The sequence below is a fragment of the Geotrypetes seraphini genome, chromosome 2 (assembly GCF_902459505.1).
Source record: "Geotrypetes seraphini chromosome 2, aGeoSer1.1, whole genome shotgun sequence".
Taxonomy (NCBI): domain Eukaryota; kingdom Metazoa; phylum Chordata; class Amphibia; order Gymnophiona; family Dermophiidae; genus Geotrypetes; species Geotrypetes seraphini.
Genome location: NC_047085.1, coordinates 494,067,867 through 494,088,745, shown reverse-complemented (window position 1 = coordinate 494,088,745; position 20,879 = coordinate 494,067,867). Strand labels below are relative to the sequence as shown.

The 20,879-nt window shown below is 42.6% G+C and overlaps 1 protein-coding gene across 6 annotated transcripts in view; it reads left to right on the top strand.

Moving 5' to 3' along the window:
* The window catches only part of SCAP (SREBF chaperone), a 258,977-nt gene that overhangs the window by 163,351 nt on the left and 74,747 nt on the right, over positions 1–20,879 (top strand). For all 6 annotated transcript variants that reach the window (XM_033931922.1, XM_033931925.1, XM_033931923.1 and 3 more), the window contains one exon: positions 15,539–15,633. In XM_033931922.1, the coding sequence (XP_033787813.1) occupies positions 15,539–15,633 (95 nt within the window). The remainder of the gene's footprint in view (positions 1–15,538; positions 15,634–20,879) is intronic.

Below are 20,879 nucleotides of genomic sequence, written 5' to 3'. Positions count from 1 at the left end.
CTTCCCCCACAGTCCCTGTTGGCAGGATGTGGCAGAGGGAAGACCCAGGGCCGGCCAAAACCAGCCTGCTATGTATTCATGCTTGTAAGATGTTTTACCACTACTATATATTGGATCATCATGCCACACATTCTTGCTGTCACCACTCACTTCCTTTATTAACACATACATATCTGTTGGTTACATCCAATTTTTCACACTAGGACCCCTGAGGAAGAAGTGTTTCCTTGACATACAGACCATGTCGGGTCCCGGTTCATCAACTTCTGGGACCATATTTTGGATACAAACTGTTTTATGCTTATATCTAGTGTCTATTGAATAAAGACTTGGCATCTTGCACACCATTTCTGCAGTTCTTCCTTTTGTATGTATTCTGTTGCTGCCCGCAAGCAACAAGGTAATGTGTAGAGGGTCATAGAAGAAGGAGAAGGGGGGGAGGAAAGGGAGCCATGCGGGACTTGGGGCTGGAGAGCAAAGGGGAGAAATGTTGGAGAGGAAGAAAACTTTGGATCAGGTGAAGTGCTGGGGATTTTAGTACCCTTTATGTCTGGCACCCTGGGGCAGAACCTCACTTGGTCCAATGGTTCAGCCGGCCCTGTACATACTTTGTTAGTAGGCATGAGCTCCAGGGCTGTAGAGGTGGTACACCAAACCTTTGACTTTGACTTCTCTCTTTTTCTACTGTCTGGTTCCAGCTCTGACTCCTACTGATACTAGGTGCTAAAGTTTATGTCTAAATCTAAAGTATTAGTAAATATAAGGTATAACTTATTTTTACTAGTACTTTGAATTTGGGACAAATATATACAATATATATAATAAATTTACATATATTATAATGTATGTTTTTTATTTTGAAGCTGGACTCGGTCGGTAGACCCATTCTTGTTTCCAACTTTTACTACACAGCCCTGATGAGCTCTCTCGGACTCTGCAATAGCCCTGCCCCCTTTTCCAGCAAGATCTTCATCTTAATAAAGGGCAGGAATGCTACAGAGCTGGTGAGCAGGTCATTGCTGAAAGGTTCCACAGCAGCTTTTGGTCTCGGATTAGCTTTGATTTCTTTACATTACAATGTGAATAGTCACTGTTTCCTTGCCTACCTAACATTGAGCGTCTACACATATCCCCATACTTATTTGTGGAAAACAGTCTCCTGTTTCTGTCAAAGCACATTCGACCAGGAGTGTAGCTTTGTTGGATCCTCAGTTTTCAGGGCTGGCGCAGTCAGCCTGCCCTAGATGTCCTTACCTTGATAATATCTTTTCCAGCAGGAAGGTGTGTCATTCTGGACCCCTGGCCCGGTTTTTTCTTGTGCCTGCCTACTGTCTCATTTTGTTTATTCTTCTCCAAGACTGTATTTTGGATGCCAGTTTGCCCTTTGGGCCCTGAAGAGTCCTGTATAATATGTTTCTAGCGTCTACAGGGGTACTACCTGAGCTCCTTTGATGCTGCTGGTGGCAGTTGATTGTTGTTTGATTGTGTTAGAGCAGAATTATTTATTAGTTTAGGAAGTTTCCCATTTTCCTTACTTCACATAGTTTTGATGCAGCTCTTGCATGAGTGGGCACTAACTACAGGTAGCAGTAGATCTCCTGTTGAAGTAGAATGATCTAGAACATTAACTAAAGAAAGTCTTAAAGCATTTATTAAATATTCAGGCTAGCAGACCTCAGAAGTTCCCTACTGTATGTCTATCATCTTCAAAGAACATACAGATCAATTGGCACCCATGGTCGTCATAGGCCTCTATAACATTTTTTTGGTTTTTATATATAAATATTTGAAATATCAAAAAGTACTCATCTTTCATCTACACGGGTGGGGATAGGCACTCCGACATAGACTATGTTTCGCCCCAAATGGGCTGTATCAAGGAAAATCCCCCTGCAATAATGGAATTATATTATAATTTATCATCCTTAGATTAATTCTAATACATCTAAACCAATAAATAGAAAAACTTTCAGCAATACCTTATATCCAACAGCTCATGCTTCCCGCAATAGATTTTTACCTCAGGAAACAAGGCTGCGGCGTTCAAGGCTATAAATAGCCACAGCAATTTTTTGAAAAACGGGATGACATCAAGCTTAACGTGAGACACACCCCCTACCTGATTGGCCAACTAAAACCCTTTTAAATTAAGGAAGACCACTCGATTTCAGCATTCGAACCTAAAGGTGTAACAGTATTTAGCATGTATATCCATTTTTGTTCTTTAAAATTTAACTTTTCTTTTGTATCTCCACCCTCCCACCCACCCATAACCTGATCTATGACCTGCCATTTCAGATCCATGATTTTATGCTTTTTCTCCCTCCAGTGCTGAACAAGGGGGGCCTCTAGATTCCCCGTATTGATTCTGGATTTATGTTCAGTTAGGCGAACATTAATTTTTCTGCTCGTCCGCCCTATATAGAGCAGTTGGCAGGGGCACTGAATCATATAGATGACTGAAGAGCTCTGACAGGACGTGTTTGAGCGAGCTCGATAGATCTTATTAGTCCACGGGTTACTCCACGTGGGGCCTTGCAAAGTTAAATCGCACCATTGGCATTGGGTGCAGGCTTGATGATTAAATACAGTCCTATCATCTCTTTTTTTAATCTCATAACGATGAGTAGATAGAAATTCCCCCACTGTCCTCCCTCTCTTATAAGAGGCGATCGGATAGTTCTGAAATTGAGAGCTCAACTGAAGAATCTGCCAGTGTTTTTTAATCACAGCAAAAAAAGCAGTGCTAAGAGGCGTAAAAGGAAGTACCGCTATCAAGTGATCATCCTGTGTTTCTTCATTCTTTTCTCTAAGAAGGAGGGGTCGTTGAGCATACTTCGCCCTAAGGTATGCTCGACGAACAGATTTTTACGCCTCTTAGCACTGCTTCCTTTTACACCTCTTAGCACTGCTTTTTTTGCTGTGATTAAAAAACACTGGCAGATTCTTCAGTTGAGCTCTCAATTTCAGAACTATCCGTTCGCCTCTTATAAGAGAGGGAGGACAGTGGGGGAATTTCTATCTACTCATCGTTATGAGATTAAAAAAAGAGATGATAGGACTGTATTTAATCATCAAGCCTGCACCCAATGCCAATGGTGCGATTTAACTTTGCAAGGCCCCACGTGGAGTAACCCGTGGACTAATAAGATCTATTGAGCTCGCTCGAACACGTCCTGTCAGAGCTCTTCAGTCATCTATATGATTCAGTGCCCCTGCCAACTGCTCTATATAGGGCGGACGAGCAGAAAAATTAATGTTCGCCTAACTGAACATAAATCCAGAATCAATACGGGGAATCTAGAGGCCCCCCTTGTTCAGCACTGGAGGGAGAAAAAGCATAAAATCGTGGATCTGAAATGGCGGGTCATAGATCAGGTTATGGGTGGGTGGGAGGGTGGAGATACAAAAGAAAAGTTAAATTTTAAAGAACAAAAATGGATATACATGCTAAATACTGTTACACCTTTAGGTTTGAATGCTGAAATCGAGTGGTCTTCCTTAATTTAAAAGGGTTTTAGTTGGCCAATCAGGTAGGGGGTGTGTCTCACGTTAATCTTGATGTCATCCTGTTTTTCAAAAAATTGCTGTGGCTATTTATAGCCTTGAACGCCGCGGCCATGTTTCCTGAGGTAAAAATCTATTGCGGGAAGCATGAGCCGTTGGATATAAGGTATTGCTGAAAGTTTTTCTATTTATTGGTTTAGATGTATTAGAATTAATCTAAGGATGATAAATTATAATATAATTTCATTATTGCAGGGGGATTTTCCTTGATACAGCCCATTTGGGGCGAAACATAGTCTATGTCAGAGTGCCTACCCCCACCCGCGTAGATGAAAGATGAGTACTTATTGATATTTCAAATATTTATATATAAAAACCAAAAAAATGTTATAGAGGCCTATGACGACCATGGGTGCCAATTGATCTGTATGTTCTTTGAAGATGATAGACATACAGTAGAGTACTTCTGAGGTCTGCTAGCCTGAATATTTAATAAATGCTTTAAGACTTTCTTTAGTTAATGTTCTAGTGCTTTATATTTAAAGAGGTCTAAAATATTCGAGCCTGATACAGTGGACTTGTATTGGAAGTAGAATGATGACAGAAAAACAATCCGGAGTGGATTCCATCTGCATATGGCTCACGGCCATGGGGATTAACCTCCTTGTCCAGAATGGCACACCTGTCTACTGGAAAAAATATTATCAAGGCAAGGACAAAATCTCTTTTTGAACAGGTTTCTTGTCTCTATTGTTCTGTGGATTTTTTGACAATAGATATTGTTATTGGAAGAACAAAGAAAAGATGTACACACGGCATGAGAAAATCTCTGAATAAACCATCAATATCAAATCTCTCAATAAACAACCAACAAACAAATCACCCTTTCAATTATAGAACACCACTCTCATCCATCCCCCTTCCCAAACCCTCCACTACTCACCTCCCTACATTCCACGTTCCCCCCCAAAAAACCCCAACTGAAACCTGCTGTTAACTCTTCAGCAGGCCCCTAACTGAACCTCTATTGTTTAATCATTCAGTAAGGGAAAGGGGATGGGATTTAATGCACCACCTTTCTGTGGCTACAGTCAAAATGGATTATATACAAGTACCTTATTTTGTACCTGGGACAACGGAGGGTTAAGTGACTTGCCCAGATTTGTAAGATGCTGCAGCGGGAATCGTCATATATGGATTGGTTATAGTAAAGCGAAAGACAGAAAGATATACTTTTGAGTAAAATTAAAAGAATTAGAATAAGCTGGTCCAGTGGCTCAGATAATTGTGGTGCCCTTCCATGTGGATACTCGAAGATGGTGTTTGTAGCCCTGGGGAAGGGAGGGGGAGTTTTCACAATTGTTTAATGATGTCTGCATGATCAGAGGCTCTTGGTGGTTGGGCTGTGAAGACGGCCAGAGACTCTTATCGCACTAAATCTCAACTTGGTTCCAGAGCAGGAGAAAACTTCCTTTCAAGGTTAAAAAATATTAGGTTTACGTTTTTTAAATGAAAACCAATTTATAGGGATAGATACTTTTAGGGTTGGTTAAAAAAAAAAGCCACATGCGAGGGATATTTAAATAATTTTGAGCAGTCTTGGGCTACGTATGGCACATCACCAGTTACACAAAAATATTTATCTGAGTACGCTCCATGCTATAGGCTGGAAACAAGCTTTTTGGCCTTCTATCAAGACCAGTGATCTAACAATTAGATGCAGATTTAAGTCTGGCTTAAAGACAAACTACTTTAGGCTGGCCTTTGGTCTTTAAGACTTTCCTCATGCTTAAATCATTAGGCAGGCTAGATTGTGGTACACAGAGGCTATGTCTTATTTTTTAACTTTTATTCTATAAGTTAACAATCCATCTATCTTATGTATGTATTCTTATTTTATTGTAAATGATAGTTATATTTTTGATATGTGGTATATTGTATTCATTAAATAAATTCATTTAGGGAAAAACCCTGTCCTAGGCAAGTACATTTTCTTTTAAGAGAAGCAGTTCCCTGTAGTTGTACTCAAGGATGATGTCATTCAGCAGTCACCCGGATTCAAGGCCTGTCTGCTGAGGAAGCTGGCTTGAACATTGTCCACTCCTGTGACATGTGCTACTGATAGAACTAAGAGACAACTCTCCACCCAGTGGAACCCAGTGCCAACATGAAACACAGTTTCCATATTAGTAAAACCGTGATTGTCCCTTCATGGAAGGCCCCAAGCCTGCCTACGTTATCTTTTACCATCTATTGGAGCTCTGTTATTCTTACTGCTCTCAGCAAGATTTTTCCTTTATTTTTCCCCACCAGCCGTGGTGTGCCTTAGTACTGTATTTTTCGCTCCTTAAGACGCACCCTAGATTTACAGGAGGAAAACAAGAAAAAAACATTCTGGACCAAATTCTCCCTGCCAGGCTCTGCACCCAACCCCATACTCCTTGCCAGGCTCTGCACCCTGTCCCCCCTTTGGTGGTCTAGTGGTCGGCTGGGACAGGGCACAGGGCAGGCCAAGACAAGGCATAGGGCAGGCAGGGACAGGGCACAGGGCAGGCCAAGATAAAGTATAGGGCAGGCAGGGACAAGGCACAGGGCAGGCCAGCCGGCAGGTCCCAAACCCCCCCATATACCCCCCAGTACCTTAAATTATCCTCCATGCCCCCCACATACCCCCCAGTACCTTAAATCATCCCCCATAACCCCATATCCTTTTAAACACCCCCTGTACCTTTTAAATCATACCCCATACCCTTTTAAACACTCCCAGTACCTTTTGTCCCCCCAATCCCACCCTCCATTGTGTGGCTGCCAAAGAATCAAAGAAATTAAATCAGAATATACAAATAAGAGATACACAAAAAATGAAAAAGCTAGATAGTGTGCATGATCCCCCAAAGAGTCCCAGCACAGAAAAAAACAAAACCCAACCATCAACTGTCACCGACATAAAAAAAAATACCCCGTACCTTTTAAAATCCCTCCCGTCCTTGTTAGACGGCTCTCATACTCGGGTCAGGAGCGCGGATATGAGGAGCAAGCGTTACGTGCTCCTGCTTGGGCCCGCCTTTGCATTCCGAATGGCTGGCGTCAGTTCTCGCGAGACCTGTGAGAAATGATGCCACCATTCAGAAAGCAGCGGCGAGCCCAAGCGGGAGCGCGTAACGCTTGCTCCTCACATCTGCGCTCCTGACCTGAGTAGGAGAGCCGTCGAGCAAGGGAAGGATACTGCTGTACCACCAGGCTGTTTAAAAAATGTACCAACGATGACAACGGCGGCGGCGGTGCTGGGGGGTGTTTTGAAAAGGTGTGGGGGCAGTGCAGGGGGTTGTTTTGAAAAGGTGCGGCAGCGGTGCTGAGAAGCAGAGGGGAGGGGTGTTTTGAAAAGGTGCGGCGGGAGGGTGTTTTACAATGCTACGGGGAGGTACAAATTTTGTATCTTCGCTACATAAGACGCACTGGGATTTTTGGGTGGAAAAAAGTGCGTCTTATGGAGCGAAAAATACAGTAATTTTTTTTTCTATTTCTTCAGTGCTCCAAGTTAGGGTTTTTACACTTTCATCTTCTGTTTGTTTTTAAACATAATTAGCCAGGCCCCTCCCAGTCATGAAGCCTGAATTCTTTTTCCCCTAATTGTTGCTAATTTTGATTTTGCATCATCAGTTTTACAGACGATAGGAAAATGACTGGTGAGGATCAGATTGAGTCCCCTCCAGGAAGTTTGAGGGCTCTCAAGTTCTAACAGATAAGATTTTTTCAGTCTTCTTTGTAATAAGAAATCGGATTCCACTGAGCCTGTGCCAAACAAGCCTGAAGACCTTGAAGCTGTGGAGATGTTGAAGATATGAACCATTTTGGTGCTGATGTGTATGGCTATGCCCAGAAAACAAGACTAAGGGCTCCTTTTACGAAGACGCATTAGGGCCTTAATGCATGGAATAGTGCACGCGCTAGCTGCTTGAGTAGGCGGTAGTTTTTCGGCTAGCACGTGATATACTGCGTGCTAATCCGGTGCGTGCATTAAAAACCTTCGTAAAAGGAGCCCTAAATTTCATTTTTCAGTTCATGCCAAGCATTGGGCTTTGAGTGCTAGATATGCAGCAGGGGAAAAATAGTACTGAGGCTTAGTTTGTGAAAATAAAAATTTAATAAATCCAACAGGAAATAGTTTTGGTGGTTTGTGTGTTTTCCTCTGTTTTTTTTTGTTGAACAATCAGATGGAAATCCCATATTAAGTAACTGTGGTGAACTGCTTCCTTGTAACAGATATTCTTTGCAGGCAGCACTTTCTGTCTTTGCTCCCTTTCTAGAATGGAGCTCATTAACTTATTGTTAGAACATTTTTGGATGGTTAATGAAGACAAACGTACAATCCAAACACTGAACAAGGAAATAGAAAATTGTTTTCACTACAGTAACCACCAGCAGTTGTAAAGGAAGTATCAACTTTTTATTGTTTTATACCCCCTTCCCTCCATGACCCCTCCAGCTAACCATCTCAATATAGCATAAAAGGCCAGTGTTCTTATGACCTTCCATACCTATAAGGTAATTGTTTTGTGATCTCCCTACCACCACCACCACGTTTTCTATAAACCAGTCCAAACTACTGTTTACTTCCCTCTAAACCAGTGGTCTCCAACTCAAACCCTTTGCAAGGCCACATTTTGGATTTGTAGGTACTTGGAGGGCTTCAGAAAAAATAGTTAATGTCTTATTAAAGAAATGACAATTTTGCATGAGGTAAAACTCTTTATAGTTTATAAATCTTTCCTTTTGGCTAAGTCTTAATAATAATATTGTCATTTATAGCTAAAGAAACATGATCAAGAAACTTTTATTTTACTTTTGTGATTATGATAAACATACCGAGGGCCTCAAAATAGTACATGGCGGGCCGCGAGTTTGAGACCACTGATCTAAACTGTTCAGGACCTTTGAGCTCTTGAGAGCAGAGACTGTATATAGAGGTCCCAAATCTTGACATCTTGAGTCTCCATGTTTTAAGAGGATGTGAAAGTTATTTTGCCAGTACGTAGGTGCCTCTTAGCTCATTGGCTTTAATTTCGGAACAGAGGCATGCTGTGACAACATTGTAACTCCCACACATTCTCAAAGGATTTGAAAGCTTCATTAGAAAGCTTTGGAAAAATATTTAGTTTGATGTTCAGGTGTCTGATTAGTGAACTGCTATATATTTCTTAAAATTTGACACACCTACCCAAGAATTCTCCAGGTGACTTAAACCTATTGAAGGTAAGCAACTTTGCAGAAGTAGTATGCTACATTTTTAACCCAGAAGTAAGCAGCAGTATAAGTCTTCTGGCCCTGATCAGCTTGTCGGTTTGGCTTCTTGGGGGGTGACAATGGAGTTGTCTCTAAGCTGACCAGGACCCCAAGAGGAGATGGCATAAGGACTGGAAGGGGAGGAGAGGAAAGCGAAGATGTGCTGCGTGTAGGTGGGGTGGGAGTGTATGAGAGAAGAATGGAAAAGGCCGCAGGAGTGTGAGGTGAGTGGCATGCCCTAGCCACGGTAGATAATGACGTGGGGACAAAGTTTGTCCCTGCCCCTGCAAGCTCTGTCCCCAAGTCTCAAACAGGTGTGATTTTGTATATTTGTCTTTTTATTAACATTTAAAAGGGAACAACTTCCAGGATCCAACAGCAGCATGAACACTGTCAAAAAATGGCTTCCTTTTAATTTCAAAGAAAAAAAACCCCTAGGGCCCACTTTCTCTTCTGCTTGCTGATTTTTTATTTTTTTTTTAATCTTTATTTATAGCTTATTTCTTTACAATCAAGTATAATAAATCTTGAAACAGATCCATAATTTCAAAGAAAAGTACAAAGAAAAATGAGGAAATAACATTTCAAATATTTAGTCCACAATATTTTGAGAGAAGTCAACATGAAATTAAATCACATGAAAAATCTAAATATTCCAACGAGAAACAGCAATGCTCATCATATCCTACAGCCGGTTATAACACTTTAAATATCTTGGTTATGGGCACCAGCCTTTCTTGATTCTATAAATTCTAACAGCTGTTTAGGCCCCCCAAAAAAGGAAATTCTTAGTCTAATTATAAGTCTTAGAATAAGTAATAAAACATTTTGCAGGAAACTTAAAAAAAAAAAAAAATTCTTCCCAAGGCAAGGACTCTTGACCTTAATGCCAAGAACTTCTTTCTCCTCCTTTGGGATCTCTGAGACATATCCGGAAATATGCAAATATTAGAGCCCATAAACTGATCATTTATATGTTGGAAATACAATCGCATTATATATTCCTTATCACTTTCCAAAGCTAAGGTTATCAGCAGGGTTTTTCTCTCTGTTATAACCTCAAGTGAACTTTCCAAAAAAGTTAATAGATTCATATCCACCATTCTATCAGCATTAATTTTGTTGGGGATTGAAACCCTCAACGATTTCTTTATCTGAAGGTAATTATTTCTTACAATAGGAGGCAAATTTTCTGTTGGTATAGGAAGAATTTCTTTAAAATATTTTCTCGCCATCTCGATTGGTGAGATTAAAGGACATTTAGGAAAATTTAAAAGTCTCAAGTTGTTTTTTTTAAATTGATTTTCAAAACTTTCCATCTTCCTTGCCACAAAAGATCTTTTCCTTCACCAGTTCAAGTTCTAGTGCTTTCATATCACAGATTTTTTTCTTCCTGTTCCTCCAACCTTTCATTTACCTTTACTAAAGCCAGACCCTGTTGCTCAACTTTAGAAAAGATAGTCCCATAATCAGTACTCAAAGTTGAAAATGACAGTTTGAGGTTATCATCCATAACTGATATGGCCTGCCATAAAGCTTCTAAGTCAATCTTTGCTGGCTTCTCCAAAATCCCAAATTGAATGGTAGTCCCACCAGAAGCACCTCTCACCTCTGCCCCGGTGTAGGGTAGTTGTAATAATTCTCCTACCGCTCCTTCTCCATCCTCCTCCGCTACCTCAGTCTCTCCTTGCACCAACTTGCTTCCGGGTTGGGGGCGGGACTAGCTGCTGATCCGGGCTTAGCAATGCTCGGCAGACTGCACACTGGGTTCACCCGCAGACATCGGGCTCTCCCCTGGAGCAGGAAATGCTGCCTTGCCCGAGTGGGAAAAAGCTGTCTCAATTGCTGAGAAGAGGCCATTGCTACTGGAGGGATAGGGCGCGGGACTCCCTTCCTCTTTCTCATGACAACTCCGGGGGAAAGGCTTTTACACAGTGACGGGAGAGTCGGCTACACGTAGCCTCCCTCTCAGGCGTCTGCATCCGATGCCATCTTAAAATCTCTGGCATGCATCTTTTCTTGATAATTTTCATCCCCCCCCCCAAAAATCATGTTGGCTTTGGGGCGAAGTGAAAAGCAGAAGATAAAGTGGGCCCTAGGGGGCTTTTAAATTCAAAACAGAGGCATTTTTAAATTAAAACTTGCCTACTTCTTCCTCTCCCCCAACCCAACACGGCTGAAGGGAGGGGGGAGAAGCAGGCGAGCTGAAGACAAAGTGGGCCCTAGGGGTTAAAAATTTTTTTTTAAAAAAGAAGAATACAAGTTACATTGTGTAGTAGAGCTTTGTCCTTGTCCGCCTTCTTGCCACTGCTGCCCACTTACTCTGGCTCCAGACCCTGCTCCCTGCCTGTACTGGCCATTGCACACTCACTCTCAGGCCTGCTGCCACAGCTCGCCTTCTCAAATCACCCCAGCTCTTGCTCTTTGGCTCGTGTGTTGTCCTTACCGCCACCTCAGCCTGCCCACTCCAAACTAGCCCGGCTCCTCTTCCTCGCCGCTGCAACTAAACCCTACAAAATGGCTTGTTGCTGTGAGATTTTAAATGTGCGGGGTGGCGGTGTCATTTGAGTCCCTGTAGAGGAGGAAAAGGAGTCGAAGGGGAAGTCAAGAAGATCAATTGGGTCCTCTCTTACAGAAGGTAAGGAGGAGGTGAAGGGAGGACAAGGCTAGCCCAGTGCCGGCATCGCTGAAGGTAAGAGTGCTCAGCGGGAAGCTGCAGTAAATGGCCTGTCTTATTTTTACACCTCTCTTTAATCACAGCTCTTAACTAATAAAAAACTAAAAATAATATTTATTAAGTGAAGTGCTCAGACCATATAACCAATGATTTAGTGTTATCACCAAACTTTGGTTATTAAAGGGACCATCATTGCCTTCACTGTCCCTTGCCCAGCCAAAGAATGTTCTTAGTACTAATAAATGATAAATAAATATCACTTATCTGATATGGCTGGGAGGATGAATATTCGATAACCACAGTTGTAATAAAGTGCAGTGCTCTGGTGTGCTGAAACTTTCAAATAAATTCATTTAATTAGCCATAATGTAATCCCTGGCCCCCCGACTCAAGTTTCGGCTCTTCATCAGGAGGGGACACTGTTTTTGGCGTTCTGAACCCGGAAGGCAACGGAACGAGGGCAACCTGTCTTATTTTTAACCATGGGAACAAGACTTTTTATTGCTCCCACCGGCAGTAAAAAGTTTTATCCCTGCATTTGCTGTGTTGCGTCCTAAACGTTTCCCGTTTCCGTAAATTTACCACTCCCTGTTCCCAAGTCATTCTTTAAGCCAGTGGTTCCCAACCCTGTCCTGGAGGAACACCAGGCCAATTGGGTTTTCAGGCTAGCCCTAATGAATATGCATGAAGCAAATTTGCATGCCTATCACTTCCATCATATGCAAATCTCTCTCATGCATATTCATTAGGGCTAGCCTGAAAACCCGATTGGCCTGGTGTTCCTCCAGGACAGGGTTGGGAATCACTGCTTTAAGCCATGGTAGAAGTACACTTGTCATATACTTCCACTACCCCCTGCTTGAAAAAAATTATTGGGGCATGGGAGCTGGAAACAGGAGTACAAAATAAAAGTGAATTTATTCCCTGGTAAGAGTTTTAGATTCCATGATTAGACGATTTTCATTTTGTTCATCACATCTAATGTGTGTCTCAATAAAAAACTTAAACATGGTCTTAGAGACATTTGGAGCATTGAGATTAAGCATCAGATTACTGCATCTCAATGGCCACGACTGTGGTCTTGGAGGTTAAGATGTACAGTCTCAGCATCTATGAGACAAACATGGTTTTTTCTTTTGCATAGAGCTTTTTGGACCCCTGTTCGTTTACAAAAACTTGATAGCTCTAAGTCTAATAAATGCTGGCACTGTCATCTTGAGGCGAGGACATTAGATCCTCTTTTATTTTATTGTCCATTCATATTATTATTTTGGAAATCAATTTGGCCTCAAATAAATAGGATGTTGGAGAATCCGGTAGCCTTGACATATGATACGATTTTATTTGGCACAGCAATGAGCGCAAAGAGTCAAATTTTGTCAAATAACAACAAATTTTTATTTATATTAACTGGAATAGCAGTTCAACAAATAACATACAATTGGAAAAGTTATGACAGGTTAAATTATAACTTTTGGTGGAATTCAGTATGCCATATGTATAAAATGGAACGTACATTTGCAACACAAAAAGATTATATAGATAAGTTTAAGAAGATTTGGGGACCATTAATAGATTTTTGCAATGAATGATACAATTTTCCCATAATAAGATATTTAATAAGAGGGGATATGGGATTTTATTCATCTCATAATATAAATAATTTATCATTATATCTTGTTGTATTGTATGCAATTTTCAAAGGAAGGGGAGGGGGTGGGTTTATAATTTGAGTAATAGTTGGTATACTTATTAAGTACTATATACTTTTTCAATATTATAGTACAGTGGTGCCTCACACAACGAACTTAATCCGTTCCAGGAGCAAGTTTGTTATGTGAAACGTTCGTTGTGTGAAACGCGTTTTCCCATAACAATACATGTTAAAAAAAATAATTCGTTCTGTAGCATAAAATATGCTAAGATGACATAAAAAAAGATAAATTTTTGGTTATTATTTTTATTTAGATACATCTAAAAACATAATTGTTTTTTAAAACAACACACATTTTTTAAATTTAAAGACAGACTAAGTAGAGTCTAATTTTACAGTGAGAGGGCAGAGTCTCAGCGGCAAAAACTGGGACTTAACTGTTCATTTTTTTTTTTTTCTACCGTGTTTCCCCGATGATAAGGCAGGGCCATCAAATAAGACAGCCCCCCCTTTTTAGAAAAAAATGTAAAATAAGGCACCCCCCCGCAAATAAGCCACCCACCGATACCTGCGCTTACCCGAATCGGGTGGTACGGTGGGTGACTCCGTGTAGTCCCTGGCACCCCCGACACGATCGGGGCAAGAGGGAGCTCAAGCCCTCTTGCCCCCCCGACTCCCCGACACGATCGGGGCAAGAGGGAGCTCAAGCCCTCTTGCCCCCCCGACTCCCCGACACGATCAGGGCAAGAGGGATCTCAAGCCCTCTTGCCCCCCCGACTCCCCGACACGATCGGGGCAAAAGGGAGCTCAAGCCCTCTTGCCCCCCCGACTCCCCGACACGATCGGGGCAAAAGGGAGCCCAAGCCCTCTTGCCCCGCCGATTCCCCAACTCCCCGACAATATCGGGCCAGGAGGGAGCCCAAGTCCTCCTGGCCACGGCGACCCCCTAACCCCACCCTGCACTACATTACGGGCAGGAGGGATCCCAGGCCCTCCTGCCCTCGACGCAAACCCCCCCTCCCCCCAACGACCGCCCCCCCCCAAGAACCTCCGACCGACCCCCAGCCGACCCGCGACCCCCCTGGCCGACCCCCACGACACCCCCAACCCCCTTCCCCGTACCTTTCTGTAGTTGGCCGGACAGACGGGAGCCAAACACGCCTGTCCGGCAGGCAGCCATCGACGGAATGAGGCCGGATTGGCCCATCCGTCCCAAAGCTCCGCCTACTGGTGGGGCCTAAGGCGCCTGGGCCAATCAGAATAGGCCCGGGAGCCTTAGGTCCCTCCTGGGGGCAGGGCCTGAGGCACATGGTCGGGTTGGGCCCATGTGCCTCAGGCCCCGCCCCCAGGAGGGACCTAAGGCTCCCGGGCCTATTCTGATTGGCCCAGGCGCCTTAGGCCCCACCAGTAGGCGGAGCTTTGGGACGGATGGGCCAATCCGGCCTCATTCCGTCGATGGCTGCCTGCCGGACAGGCGGGTTTGGCTCCCGTCTGTCCGGCCAACTACAGAAAGGTACGGGGAGGGGGTTGGGGGTGTCGTGGGGGCCGGCCAGGGGGGTCGCGGGTCGGCTGGGGGTCGGTCGGAGGTTCTTGGGGGGGGGCGGTCGTTGGGGGGAGGGGGGGGTTGCGTCGTGGGCAGGAGGGCCTGGGATCCCTCCTGCCCGTAATGTAGTGCAGGGTGGGGTTAGGGGGTCGCCGTGGCCAGGAGGACTTGGGCTCCCTCCTGGCCCGATATTGTCGGGGAGTTGGGGAATCGGCGGGGCAAGAGGGCTTGGGCTCCCTTTTGCCCCGATCGTGTCGGGGAATCGGCGGGGCAAGAGGGCTTGGGCTCCCTTTTGCCCCGATCGTGTCGGGGAGTCGGGGGGGCAAGAGGGCTTGAGCTCCCTCTTGCCCCGATCGTATCGGGGAGTCGGGGGGGGCAAGAGGGCTTGAGCTCCCTCTTGCCCCGATCGTGTCGGGGAGTCGGGGGGGCAAGAGGGCTTGAGCTCCCTCTTGCCCCGATCGTGTCGGGGAGTCGGGGGGGCAAGAGGGCTTGAGCTCCCTCTTGCCCCGATCGTGTCGGGGAGTCGGGGGGGCAAGAGGGAACCAGGCGGAGAGAGGGCAGTTAAGCGCAGTGCCTGCGCGGAAGGATGCAGCTCGGGCGACTTCGTTGTGTGAAACGAAGTTCGTTGTACGGATCAAGACATAAAGTTCGTTGTGCGCAGCGTTCGCTGTGCGAGGCGTCCGTTATGCGAGGCACCATTGTAAAGGATTATATAATGATACGTTGTATTTACAGTGATGCATGAAGGAATATCAAGTGTGTACTCAATGAAATTGTATAAATTTATGTGATACACTTGTTATATGAAAAATGAATAATAAACTTAAAACATCTAATGTGTGTCTGTTTTCTCTCTCTCTCCCTTTCTTTCTAGGCTTGAGCAATGAAAGCTGGTCTATTATGAAGAACATGGCCACAGAACTTGGCATAATTCTGATTGGTTATTTCACACTGGTACCTGCTATCCAGGTATTCATGAGCAGGGGAAACATCACATAAAGCAACTAGAAAGGTTTAATGGAGTATTGTCTCTGTCCATTAGATCCAATGAGCTTACATCCAGTGGAACAAATAAATTAGTCTTACTGAGGTCCTTTTCTCCATTAACCAAAGTGCTGGTCGCTGTATCTCAAAAAATATATAGCAGAATTAGAAAAGTTTCACAGAAGAGCAACCAAAACGATAAAGAGGATAGAACTTCTCTCATATGAGGAAAGACTAACGAGGTTGGGTCTTTTCAACTTAGAAAAGATACAACTGAAGGGAGATATGACTGAGATTTACAAAATTTTGAGTGGTATAGAATGAGTAAAAGTGAATTGATTTTTATTTTTTTAACTCATCAAACATTGCAAAGACTAGAGGACACTTGCTGAAGTTACATGGAAATACCTTTAAAACCATTTTTCACTCAAAGAATAGTTAAGCTCTGGAATTCATTGCCTGAGAATGTGGTAACAGTGGTTAGCGTAAGTGGGTTTAATAAGGTTAGAAGTTCCTGGAGGAAAAATTGATAGTCTGCTATTGAATTAGATTTGAGGGAAGCCACTGCTTGCCTTGGGATCAGCAACATGGAATGTTACTCCTATTTGGGCTTTTTGCCAGGTATTTTTGTGACCTGGATTGGCCATTGTTGGGAAACAGTATACTGGATAGGATGAACCATTGGTCTGACCCAGTATGGGTCTACTGGGACTACTTTGTACGTCCTGCTTATCCAGAATGACACACCTGGGAAAAGAGATTGTCCTTACCTTGTTAATATCTTTTCCAGCAGATAGGTGTGTCATTCTGGACCCCTGACCCGGTTTTTTCTTGTACCTGCCTACTGTCTCATTTTGTTCTTCTCCAAGACTGTATTTTGGATGCCAGTTTGCCCTTTGGGCCCTGAAGAGTACTGTATAATATGTTTCTAGCGTCTATAGAGGTACTACCTGAGCTCCTTTGATGCTGCTGGTGGCAGTTGACTGTTGTTTGATTGTTCACATGTTATTGTATTAGAGCAGAATTATTTATTAGTTTGGGAAGTTTCCCATTTTCCTTACTTCACATAGTTTTGATGGGGCTCTTGCATGCTTGGGCACTAACTATAGGTAGCAGTAGATCTCCTTTTGAAGTAGAATATACTGGATGCATTAGCATTTAGCACACCTTAGTGAAAGTGGGGGTGAGGTAAAGTCAAAATCAGTAAATTGAAACTTATTAGGATACCATGAAACAGTTTCAAAAATATCCTTATTAACAGCACTGAAATTCAAATAAGAGAAATATAATACATACTAAAAGGGAGACACAATACTCATGAAACATTTAGTAGTTACCAATCAGAACATTCAAATAACATAGATATGACGCTGTTTTTTAAAAATATATAAACACCTAAAGATATTCAAATATAAATAGCGTTATCAGAGACTCGCTAAGGCTTGTTCCTAACACGGAGAAGACTTTGAAACAGTAGCCCTTTTTAAAAAAAAATTCCCCTGATGCAGCGTATTGTCGGGAATAACGAGATGAATCTTTAAACTCAATTGAAAATTGCACTGGGAGAGTGTATTTAAAATTGAGCTTTTCCTTAACTAGAGGGCACTCAAAAAAATTGAAGGGAGATATGCTAGGAAGTTCTTCTTCACCCAGAGGGTGGTGGACACCTGGAATGCGCTTCCAGAGGGGGTTGTTGAGCAGAGTACGGTTTTGGGTTTCAAAAAGGGATTGGACGAGTTCCTGAAGGGAAAGGGAATCCAGGGGTACAATTAGAGGGTTACTATACAAGACAAAATGCTCTTGAGTAATAGATCACTACAGGTCATTGACCTGGGGGGCCGCCGCGGGAGCGGACTGCTTGGCAAGATGGACCTATGGTCTGACTCGGCAGAGGCAATGCTTATGTAGAGGATATAGTGAAGATAAGTGCGGGTTTCCTGCATGTTTGTTTTAAAGTATTTTTGAACAATTTATTTTTGAATGATTCTATCAACATAATAATACTGTTAGTAATTTCACGGAGTTTTTTATGACCAAGGATGTGTTTTCTATGACAGCTTAGTATTTGTCATAGTAGTTTCCTGGATTGACCCCCAGGAAACACTGAGGTCTTTTTCTCTGTCTTAGTGAGTCTCTGATAACGCTATTTATATTTGAATATCTTTAGGTGTTTATATATATATTTTTTTATATTCTGCTTGTATTGCATTCTATTTTGCTGTTTTTCTAAAATTGAGTTTATCCTAGTATCCTTGCCTATTAGCGCTATGGAAATGATTGATAGTTGTAGTCATTCTGTAGCCGAGGGGTCACATGCAGATATTAGATGGGTGGAACAGCTTCCGTTGGGATAAACAGATGGGAAACTAATAATAATAATTTATTTTCTTATATACCGCCCTACCAACAGTTCACAACAACAGGCCTGGACTCTCCCTGTTTTCTAGGTTCTTTTGTTGGTTGATTGATACTTGTTTTGTATTGGAAAATGTGATTTCTGTTTATTGCGTGTCTTTTTCTTTTCTTGTGAATAAACAGTTTATACAAAAAAAAAACAGTTCACAACAAGGAATAAAACTGAACAATTCAGCGAAGAGGATACAATTTCATAATAAAAAACAATACATCATAAGCAATCAAATGCAGCAGAGACTATTATACCATTTAAAATATTTAAAAAATCTAATGAAGAAAAACAGTTTTCTTCTAAAAACCGATCAACTAGTAATTGAACCCATCACAATTAAAAAAACATCAATCTAATTTATCAATTAAATATATTTTAAAAACTTTTCTAAATGTAGTATAACAATAAGTTTGAGCGATCAGTGGATGTAACTAGGAATTAAACTTCCCGGCCTGATATTCCAATGTCCTGTCAAAAAAAGTTTTATAACAGCTGGACCTCGGGGCAGGGAAGGTGAAAATACCTGAATGTCTGGTATCTTTTGCTGGTTGTATGTTATTTTGTATGCTAATTGTATGTTATTTTGCGTTTGTTTATATAGTTAAATAAGGTATAAGGAACTGATTCAGTTAGTGTGTGTGGCAAGCTGGTCCTGGTGCAGAAAGAGTGTATGGTCAGTCACCGTATGTACGAAAGGCTTGGTGGCTTTCATCTTCTTTCTGAAGTAGTAGTAGTCTGGAGTTAGACGTAGCCCTTCTGGAGGTAAATTCCAGAGTGTGGGGGCTGCTCCTGAAATGGTTCTTTTGATGAAGATACAGAATAGTGATGCTCCTTGAGAGGACCTTGGCGGTCTCGACGGTGTTATAAAAGGCTAGCTTGTCTTTAAGTATTCTGGCCCATTTTGTCTGAAGACCTTAAAAATCACGCATAGGCCCAGATGCACAAAAGCCAGCGATCATCGCTAAACCTGTTTTAATTATATGACCCCCAAGCTCAAGGTGCAATTTCAAATGAATATAAATATATTCTACTATTAAGCTTCTCAATTAGCTATATGTGTGTGCATGCTAATTTGAGATTAAGAACATAAGCAATGCCTCCGCTGGGTCAGACCTGAGGTCCATCGTGCCCAGCAGTCCCTTCACGTGGCGGCCTAACAGGTTCAGGACCTGTGCAGTAATCCTCTATCTATACCCCTCTATCTCCTTTTCCAACAGGAAATTGTCCAATCCTTTCTTGAACCCCAGTACCGTACGCTGCCCTATTACGCCCTCTGGAAGCGCATTCCAAGTGTCCACCACACGTTGGGTAAAGAAGAACTTCCTAGCATTCGTTTTGAATCTGTCCCCTTTCAACTTTTCTGAATGCCCTCTTGTTCTTTTATTATTTGAAAGTTTGAAGAATCTGTCCCTCTCTACTCTTTCTATGCCCTTCATGATCTTGTAAGTCTCTATCAAATCCCCTCTAAGTCTCCTCTTCTCAAGGGAAAAGAGTCCCAGTTTCTCCAATCTCTCAGCGTATGAAAGGTTTTCCATCTCTTTTATCAGACGTGTCGCTCTCCTCTGAACCTTCTCGAGTAACACCATATCCTTCTTAAGGTACGGCAACTAATATTGGACACAGTATTCAAGGTGCGGGCGCACCATCGCCTGATACAACGGCAGGATAACTTCTTTCGTCCTGGTTGTAATACCCTTCTTGATTATACCTAGCATTCTATTCGCTCTCTTAGCGGCTGCTGTGCACTGTGCCGTCGGCTTCATTGTCATGTCCACCATTACCCCCAAGTCCCTTTCTTGGGTACTCTCATCCCTCCCATTGTATAGTTGTACTTCGGGTTTCTGCTTCCCACATGTAATACTTTGCATTTCTCAACGTTGAACTTCATCTGCCATCTCGTCGCCCATTCCCCTAGATTGGGTGACTTTTGAACATCTTTTAAAAGTTTTACTTTTTTTCTTAGGTAATGTTATCAAACCCTGTATTGAACTTGTCTTTGGTAATCTGGCATAAATTGCATAAATTGTTTAACCTAAAGCAGTAAAGATGTAGGGCTCCTTTTACCAAGGTTCGGTAGGGGTTTAACACGCGGAATACCGCCTGCCTTGATAGCCGCTAACGCCTCCATTGACGAGGCGTTAGTTTTTTATCTTGCCGCGGGGGTTAGCGCGTGATGAAATGTCTGACGCGCTAACCCCCGTAAGCGCGCCTTGATAAAAGGAGCCCTTAGATGCTCCAGTATGGTGAACCTGAGAATTACAGATTACATCCCGTTATTGGGGAGAAATGGGAGTATCAAAGGACCAGGTTTATTAGACAGTTATTTGTAGGTGGAAGGATGAAGATCACCTCCAGTATACAACAAAGGATTCAATCTAAGTGAAGCAGAGTTTTAGAAGTTTATGTATTTTGTCTTAATTGTAGGAACAGTTTTTAACAAGTCCATATTTTGCATAATTAAAGCTTATTTCATAGAAATACTGCATACATTGAAGAGATTGTGAAAATGCCTTTGAAGAGTTGAGGAATGTCCAAAAAAAAGAATTTGGGAATTGTATTTTAAGATAGACTGAATTTATGGAAAAGTTGTGCGAGGTTAGCAATTTTAGATTACTTTTCTCACAGTATCGCTGGGTTTTACTAAGCAGAGTAAGAGCATTTTTTCGGGCCGATGAGGTAAGTGCTCTGATGCTTCTAGGAATTCAATGAGCATTGGAGCGTTTACCTCACTGACCTGTGGTAAAATTCTCTTTCACTGCTTATAAAAGGAGCCCTATATACCTGAAAGATCTGTTCACTAGAGCATTGTAGGCCTCATCATACA